The 9,628-nt window shown below is 40.3% G+C and overlaps 1 protein-coding gene across 1 annotated transcript in view; it reads left to right on the plus strand.

The window, feature by feature from the left end:
• Nucleotides 1–433: 433 nt before the first annotated feature.
• The window catches only part of LOC118321836 (myomegalin-like), a gene marked incomplete at its 5' end in the record, with an annotated part of 22,344 nt that continues 13,149 nt past the window's right edge, over nucleotides 434–9,628 (plus strand). The window contains 5 exon segments of the mRNA XM_035653366.1: nucleotides 434–510; nucleotides 3,750–3,873; nucleotides 3,952–4,112; nucleotides 4,604–4,718; nucleotides 5,229–5,264. Of these exon segments, the coding sequence (XP_035509259.1) occupies nucleotides 434–510; nucleotides 3,750–3,873; nucleotides 3,952–4,112; nucleotides 4,604–4,718; nucleotides 5,229–5,264 (513 nt within the window).

Consider the following 9,628-nt stretch of genomic DNA (forward strand, 5'->3'; position numbering starts at 1 on the left):
TCAGCTCTGCAGGCAGATATCTGCACGTGAGCGAACTGACGGCCAGTTCAGGCCAGTTTGTTGCTGCTTTCAGAGCCAGAAGTTAAAAGTGGAGGTGTTGCTGGGTGCAGGCGGGGGAGGAGGGTTGGGGGAGAGTGGTGGATATTACACTGGAGGGGGTTGCAGGGGAGACAGATACAGCAGGTGCTCATATCCCTGCCAGCTATTTATAGTCCTACAGAGCTCCCTGATATACAGGTCAGCACGTGCAACTTGAACTTGAGTTCTCTCTGAACAGAACTCCATATTAAAAATATAGAATAAGAAAACAATTACATGTATTTTGCTATATTGGAACAAGTTTGACTGAATAATCCTAATACGAGACTTAATATCCTGCTGAGACAATCAATAAACAATAAAATATTTAATCTTTAATGAATCTTTTTTCCAGAACATCGAGTTGAAGGTCGAGGTGGAAAGTCTGAAAAATGAACTTGAGGAGAAGCAACAACTTCTGGACAAAGCTCTGTGAGTATTTGACTTCCTGCATCGATAACCGCCGGCCCTTCAACCTCCACATGTATCCAACAAATCACTCATCTCCAGAACATATATTCAGAAGTGGTTTCAAATATTCGGCCGCTTGTGCTGCACAGATTTATTGAAATGCCTTCGGGGAAACCAGACAGAGAACTACAAAAACACTCTTTTCATCGCTAGTTTGATTATTTCCCATGAGTCCATCAGTACTTCAGAGCCCGGGCGCCCTCGGGACCCGGCGGCCTGTAGACTCACCTAGCTATCACAACACGGACTAAGCTCCGAGGAATGCCAGTGTATGTACTGAAACGCTTTGAGGAGGATGAAGTGGCTCTGTGTTCTGGGTCGGAGGACGAAGAGGGGATGAGGGTGAGGAGGTGAAGAGGGGGTGAGGACTGTGGGTTTGTTTTGAAGGGGGAGGGCGTAGAGAGTATGGGAGTAGGGAGAGTGAAGGGCAGAGGTGTCTTGTGGTTTGTTGCGTTGCTGAGTCGGGAACTATTTGAGCTGCAGCACCTGTCAGTGAGGCAGCTGTCAGATTCTTTAACAGGATGAGAGCGAGACTGACGGCACAATATGAGCACTAACCGTGTTTCTGAATGTTTAACAAAAATATTTTTCATGTTCGGTTATTCCAACAATGTTTCAGCATTGACGAATGAGAGTTTAGTTAAAAGTTCAATTCACAAAAACAACAAAAACAAGTGGCAAACCTCAGTAGTGCCAAAAGCTTCTGCAGTGGGTTCACTTTTCAGACTCGGAGGTTGCTGCTTGATTTAGGAAGGAAGAACGTTGTTGCTCTTTTTATTGAGATATATGAATGTCACACTGCTTCTCACATTAACACTGCAGAACCATCCAAAAGGACACTGGGTTGTCCATTCAACACTTTTTTACGTTCATTTTGGCAACAGACCCTCAAGCTTCCCTCCAAAATATAAGCAGTCCATTTTGCTTCTTACAGATTACTGTATGACTTAGGGATGATAAGATTCACTGATTCGCACCTGTGCACTGGCATAAGGATTTAGGGATTCTAGGTATGAATAGGTCATCAAGAAACAAAAAAAGTTTGTGTGAAGAATTGTTGAGAAAGAGTTTTACAGTCTGAGAGCCTGAGGGAAGAAGCTGATTTCCTCCGATTAAAATGTGTGCATTGGATAAAGTTGGGCATGAACTTGCAATGCATCTTTTCTAATATTTTGCATTTGTAAAAAAAACTAATGACAACAACAACAACAACAACGGGGTGAATCGTACCGCATTGGGTGCTCCTTATGTATCTTTAATGTATCAGATCATTGATAATGCATCAGTACGCACTGCATCAGCCTCCGTGACGGAGATGCACATCCCTAATGAGTATTATAGTATAGTATATATAATTTTTAAAAGTAATTGACATAGCATGTGTGTGTTTTTCTTGAATTTAGGACCAACACCTAAAAGGTTTTGTGCCGTTATTTCGTTGTGCTGAGTAAAAGATTTTGCACATGTAAAAATTTGTCCATCAGCATTGTTTGACTGATGAGTTCCCTCATAGTTCAACGAAGGAAAAACACCATTAGCTCAGTTACACGGTGTTGTCGTGCATTATAGGCGGTAATTAGTTCAATCAGTCAATTTAGCGCTTTGTCAAAATAATGAAAAGGAGGAAGAATTCCAGCGTTTGAGGAGAGTAAATGTTAGAGTGGAGTTTGGGGTCGGTGCTCTCCGTGCACTGCTGTTTCATAAATAAACTCTCTGGCCACAGTTTATCATTAGAGCTATTAACAGAGCCTGACTGACAGATGTGAGGAGGAAAAGCTGAGTGTGACCTTCTGGCTGTTGGAGCTGCTGAGTGGTGGAGCAGTGACAGACCGGCTTCACCATAAAAACCTCAACTCGTCCCTCAGAGGGGTCAGAGACATTTCCCCTGGAGGCAAAGTTCACTCGGCCTAAGTCTTTACCTCTGTTTGTTAGCAGGAAATCTCAAAATCCTGCAAAGAGATTTCTATTAAATATGGTGGAATATAACCGAAGAAACAAGGATTCAGATCCAATAGAGTTTCTCACAGTGTTTAAAAGTGAAGGGACACACCTGAAATACAGACCACCACCGCTAAACTCGTACAGAATTCAGCGTCTCTTTCACAAAGCAGATGTCACATTTTTAATGAGTGCAGTTATTGTTTAGTCTGTAATCTGCTAATCAAATGCTTTACAATTTGTTTGCGTATTTTATAATCAATTCATGTCATTTAGAAATATCAAAATTCTCTAATTTCAGTTTCTCAAATGTGAATATTGTCTGGTTTCTTTAGTCCTCTATGACAGTAAACTGAATATCTTTGGGACAAAACAAGACATTTGAGGCCATCATATTGTGATCAACATTTTTCATCGTATGCATTTTATGCCTCTATGTGACAGAAAGAAACAAGACCTTTAGAGAGAAGATTGGCTATCTCTGTATAGTTATTCTTAATGCCTGCCACCATTAAGAATCAATCCTATTCAGTCGGATTCCCCTTGAAATCAATGAAACCACTTTTGTCCACAGGGGGCGCCAGAATCAACACAAAATCATCAGTTTATTGCAGCTGCTTTGAGTCCAAGTACTTGAATAAATGTACTGTATTCTGCATTATACCAACGCGTGTTATAGACGTGTAACATTTAATGTTCGACTGCGACAGAGTGACTTGGTGAGGTAGCCAAGGCAAATTTAAGAATAACAACCTATAAAGCTCATATTGCTCCTGATCACTTGCACATGAAACCAACCAGAGAAGGATCAGATTTAGTGGAATAAGTGCCAAACGTTGACAGACATGAAGCCTGTGAGTCCTTTGGGAACGACTCCTGTTAATGACACCCTGATCTAAGTGACCAGACATGAATAAATAATAGCTGTTTGTTGTCTGCGAGGGAAAAGAAGCCAATGAAATAAACCCATCTGCCTCTGAAGTCAGCTTCTTTATTGCATTCATTTATTATTTATGCACTTTAGGGCTTCTTCAACTAAGTGGACATCTTCAAAAGATTTCAAAGCATTTATTCTATCATAGACAACCCCTGAATATTCAGTACAGTTTGGTTGCTTTAAATAACAATTGTTTGTTAATGTAATAAGGTCCAGACAAACCCTCAGAATATGTTATATTAGATGTTACATCCCTTAAGAAGTCATTTAATTTTGCAGCTTGCCTTAAATAAAGTAATTTTTGTCTGGAACTGCAACCCCATAGGTCAACAGCAGAGAGCCTGTCCAATCAGAATGAAGCAGAGCTGCAGCGCCACCTGGCGGATCGGCAGGAGGAGATCAGCCACATGCAGGAAATCCTTGAAACCAAAGTTCAGCTGCTACAAGAGGTACAGAGACAGAAACACACAACCACACACACATATACAAATACACCGTTACGAGCTCTTCTCCTCGTCTGATTTCAGGAGGCCGAGCTGGCGCGAGGCGAGGCCGAGCGGATGGCCGAGCTGGCGGACTCCGAGGCCCAGCGCTGCCTGGCCCTGGAGAGAGAGATGGTGGAGAGGATGGAGGAGAGCGGAGGCTCAGGTGGACTGCTCACCCAGCAGGCCCTGGCCCACAAAGACAGGTGAATTCACAGTAAAAACATTCATGTAGTCAGTCCCAGCTTTAAACTATTTTATACACAGTTAACACTTTAAATTCACAGTGAAAACAACATGAATTGTGTTAATGGTACAGTAAAGGTTTAAAAATGTGACTACAGATTGAACAAAAGGATGTTTGCAGTTTTATTGAACTATTTTCTGACTTTATAGACACAATTAAACATAAATTACACAGTTTATGGATTAATAAAAAAGCAACAAACAAAATAATCTTCATTTTCGTGCACACAGTTGCTTTCTGTGGTTCTGGGAGGTGTCAGCGGGTCACCGTAGATATCGGTGCTATTCCCGGCACTGTCGGCGCTCGTATCGACTGACCTTGTCAAAAACTGGAACAAAGAGCCAGAGCTGTGACCTACATACTGTAACCGACCCCGGCAGTGAACTCCACCGCAGCTTCAACCATTTTAACCTGCTGCTCGCTCTCTCTCTCTCTCTCTCTCTCTCTCAGGGTGATCGAGGAGTTGACGCAGCAGAAACATTCGCTGGGTCTCCGGGTCGAGGAGCTTGAGGTCAAAGTCCACAATCTTTCCTCCACTCTCAAGAAGAAAGGAGGAGAAGCTGAGGTAGACACAGAGTGAATGCTAATGACAGCTGAGCCTGTATTTATTAAAAGCTCTGAAGAATGAAGTCCAGTAGTTAGACGGCAGATTCAGGTTCTGGTTAAGACCTTAAATCTCTGAACGTGAGCCAGTCAGGTGACTCCTCATCGGGTTACCTTCATCCCTCCTCTTCTCCTCTTCTATCTTTGTGTTTTGGCTCAAACCCCACGCAGGCCGACTGACTGAGATATCAAACTGTTTTTATATCCACATGTGGGTCAGTGGAACTTTGGCAAAGCTGCAGCATGAAGATGAAAACATGTTCCTGTTGACTGGGACAGTCTCTGTATGGTTGTTCTAATGATTACTGTCAGTGTAACACCAGCACTCACTCAACCAGATCATTGATATTCACTTCTAATAAACACTTTACCTGATAAATAAGAATCCAGGAAAGGATTCAATCAAATAACACCAAATTCATCCTTCTTGTTGATTAAAGTTCATTTCTGGTTGTGCTTTCTTCGCCCACAGGGTGATGGCGAGCGCCGAGTCCACGCACATATGCAGGTAGGAACTGTAAATGTGTTCGTACACACTCACAACACAAACACAGATATAATGTTTTCTTGCTTTGCTGGTGGTGAATTGCTCCTCATGAAGTCATTCCTCCTCTCGAGTCATAGAGAGGTAGCTCCACCTAGTGGTGGCGAATCTACACTGCACGTACCGCTGAGCTCTTCACAGTCCATCTCACACTCTATTAAAAATAATAACAACTTTATTCATATAGAACCTTTTAAAACAGAGTTTAGAAAGTGACAGTGATCGTTGCACAAAATGGAATTAAATATAAAAATAAAGAATACCAACATACAATAAGAAGAAGAACAGAAGCCATAAAATAAATAGAAATATGTCTGTAGTCTAGTCTATAAAAATGGGTTTTAGGAAGCGATTTAAAAGTCACTGATTGTGCTGATTAGATCTCCTCGGGCAGCTGACGGGTCCTGATGGTGAAAGCAGGGTAATCTTTAGATCTAAGGCAGCGAACTGGCTCGTAAAGGGTCGACATTTCTGCTACGTAGCTCTGGGTCAGACTGAGCGCTGTGTGTCTGATGTGTTGGCGTCTGTTAGTTAGAAGCAGAGCTGCCGCGTTCAGTTGGAGAGGAGTGAATGACTTTTTCCAGGTCAGGGTGACTGAAGATTGATTTTATTCTAGAAGCAGTTAATTAAATAAAGGAAACAGCACTAAACAGGGCTACAGCGCCAAAAGCATACTGTAAAATAATTAGTTTTTAGCTTTTATTTTAGATAAAGTCTTTTTGGTTTGGTGTTTAAACACTACTATAATGCAAATAATCAGCTTTAAATTGACAGAAGAGTTCTGTTATTATTAGATTTTTAAAATATTATTCTGAATTTTAAAAGTTATAGAACTATAATAAAAGTCATTATCTGTGCAATTACAGTAATTATTGCTGTTTTCACTGATAAAAACTGTATTTTTCAACATTTTTGTTGTGAAAACTTCCATAATTATAGAAGATATCTGTTAATTAACAAACAAATCCATGTAAAATTACAAATACTTTTTTTTTTTACTGTTAATGTCACTAATTTTACATTATGTTAGTATTAAACTTGAATTTAACCGTTGAATCAGTACATATACTTGAAACAGTAAATATCTGCAAAGAAAATCATACATTTACAAATGTATTTTAATTTAATGTAAATTCACAGGATATCTTTGTAATTTTATTCATATTTCCATTTAAAAAATACAGAAAAAAACTGTAAAATCATTAAAAACAAGTGAGTTTACATTTCTATTATTACTTTTGAATGCAGTCATCAAAACCCAGCTGACACACAGTAAGTGTGGAGCTTTGGGGGCCCCTGAAGTTCTGAGGCGCTCCAGATGCCCACATTGCCTGGATGGTAATCCCGCCTGGGTCCTGTCTAAAGCGGGTGTCCTGCCCTCACCTCACCCCTACATGTGTTTCTCTCTCTAATATCAGGTCACACAGCGTCTCTCAGGGAATCAGGGTCACTGCGGAGTCAGCTCACACGTACAGTACAGCGCTGCTAATTTAGCCTCAGCTTCCTCACTGACGCCAGTTATAATTACAATCAGCTCGCTGTCTGCCGGCTGCTCCGCGCACACACTGACTCGCTTCATGAGGCGGCTGTAGAGCTCAGAGGGAGTCAGATGTTTACTCTACACAAAAACAAGTGAGACGTCTGAGGGGAGAAAACCAGCAGAGACACCTCGCCGTTAACTCACCGCTGTCACACTTTCTGCCACTCTGAGAAAAATAAACAGTGGCTGAAGTCTGTCAGCAGTGTTTGGCACTTATCTCTGATTAGGATTAATTGATTTTTGATTGCGTGCCTCATTCCAGACGATCAGTGTTTTGGTGTCGTGTCTCCAGAGGCTTGCAGGGTGACAAATGTAGACAGCGTCCGGGCCAAAAGAGTGCCACACACACACACACACACACAGGAAAACAAATCACAAGTGACAACAGTCGTATCAACAGCACATCCATCCTGCTGCGATAATGAAAGACGGATGAAGACTCAAGTGTCTGTGGGAAAAAGGGCCTAAAAGTGTCTCTAGAAAATGACATCAGCTTTCTAAGAGCTGCTGCTAAAGCGTCATGTGATTCATTGACACGAGCCTCCCTCCCTCCCCTCATTGTGTGACATGCATGTGAAGGCCGGACCAGGACTGGGTGCCCCTGGGAAAGGCATGAACTCATTCCACCCTCACAATTTAGAGAATTTAATGAACCTGATGGAAAACAGTTCACACCCTGCACACAGACACACACACTTAATGTTTTATATTCTCTTCTACAAGTTGTCACACAATGTTTTGATATTAAAGCTGCAGCAGGTCATTAAAAAACTTCTCTATATCCTGACAGTAGAACATTAGACAATAATCTGTGAAACATTCAGGTTCCTCTGGTTCCTCTTAGTGCTCCTAATGACATTTACAAGAATCCTGAAAAATCCTGAACGAAAACAACCAATCAGAGCTGAGAAAGATAGTTAATTGTTGAGCAAATACAGCGTCTTTGAGTCTTTCTCTGCTTCTTGCAAACACCAGACGGAGCGATAAAACGAGCCCGAGGAATCAACAATATTATTTTATTTATTGATGTGCAACTTTTGATTGGGTACTAAAACCATCACCACAAGCATAACAATAAATACATACCTTAAAAGAATTAAAATAAAGTAACCCTGGCCAACAAAACAATATGGGACAATAACGGCAGAGAACCTCAGAATAGAAATTAAAAATGACCAAAATAAGAAATATAACAAAAAATAACAAAGGTAAAACACAAAAGTAAATCTCAAGCTAATAGAATTTCTTTTGCATAATCTAATAATTAGAAAACTGATTTAAGTTTTGATACAAATTTTCAGACATGAGTTGTTTTGTGGATTTCATCTTATTAAAAGCACAAAATGTGATCCAAAGGTTATGTTTGTTATCATGATTAATAAAAAAAAAAAACTAAAAATGCTGTTAAATTAAATAGATGCTGTTTAAGATAAGATGTTCCTTTATTGATCCCTGTAAGGGAAATAGGAATTGGCAGCAGCAGCACAGACGAATGTAGAGCAGAGAGTAGAGAAACAGAGAATAAAATACAATCAAATATAAAATATATACACTATATACAATAAAGTAGAATATGAGCCTGCGTATATCTGTACATGTGCAATGTACAGCGACCCCCCTGTTTCCTGTAAAATGGTTCAGTCCAAACAGCCGCAGGAGGTCTCACTCCTGCACTGATGTGGAAGACAGAAAAGTTTCATGCAGTTTCACAAAATCCTCTCGGAGTGATTTAAATCTTTATTTTGTTAATATAACAAATATTGCTCAAACTTCAGCTTCCTTCCATCTCAGTATTTAGTTAATGTTCAGTCACACAGTTTACAGTCTGAGAAGCTTTTTTATATTTATTATTATTAGACATTCAGAATGGTTTCTTTTTTTGGTTGGCTCTTTATTAGTTGTTACCAGTGCAGGAAGGAGTGTTTAAATTTCACAAAATAGAAATAAGAGTGTGTAAAAATATGTACATTTTATTACAGTAGGCTATATAACAATATATAGAAAATATGTATGAGACAAAAGCTACAGAAGTCTCAGCAATACAAAGTACCTATTATTTCATTATTAGTGATGTATTAATATTTAAGAGTACTTTAATGTTAAAGTTGGTCAAAGTGGAGTTAATTTGAACTACTTCCTGTACTTTTGGTGGTTTAATCTGAACAATGGATCATATTTTATCAACTGATTATATGTATTTGAGTAAAATATTAATTTGTAAAGTAACTATAGCTCTTAAATAAATATAATAAAGTAAAAAGTTCAATATTTCTCTCTGAAATAGAGTATAAAGTATGGAAATACTCATATAGTACAGTCCTTCAGTACAGTACTATCCTAATGTGATTCAACTTAATAATCATTATTTCCCCAAATAAGTTACATATGTGGAACACTAACAGGACTATGAGGTAATAAAATAATAGATTTAAAAGCCCACTTTTGCAGACGGGACTATTTAACGCCGCGGAGTGAGACATCCTCTCAGATATCAGCGATCTTTGGTCTCTGTCACCGTCGCCCCGTTGTTTCGTCCTGAAAGCGGCTCGAGGAGGTCTGACAGTCCGCCTCTCCCTCCATCCTCCGCTGCCGGTGCGGATCGGACCCAGACCGGGAGGCCCGGGACTCCGGAACCGTGTCCGGTGAACCCACAACACATCCAGAACCGTCGACGAGCAGAGAGCCGTTATTTTTCCGTGTTCGTGTCGGACTGTGAGCCGCGGAGATGCTGTCTCACACACGCACACACACACACACACACACACACACGCGCTCCCATGATTTTATA

This window comes from Morone saxatilis, unplaced genomic scaffold (assembly GCF_004916995.1).
Source record: "Morone saxatilis isolate NCDOM2014 unplaced genomic scaffold, NCSU_SB_2.0 Contig12, whole genome shotgun sequence".
Lineage (NCBI taxonomy): Eukaryota > Metazoa > Chordata > Actinopteri > Moronidae > Morone > Morone saxatilis.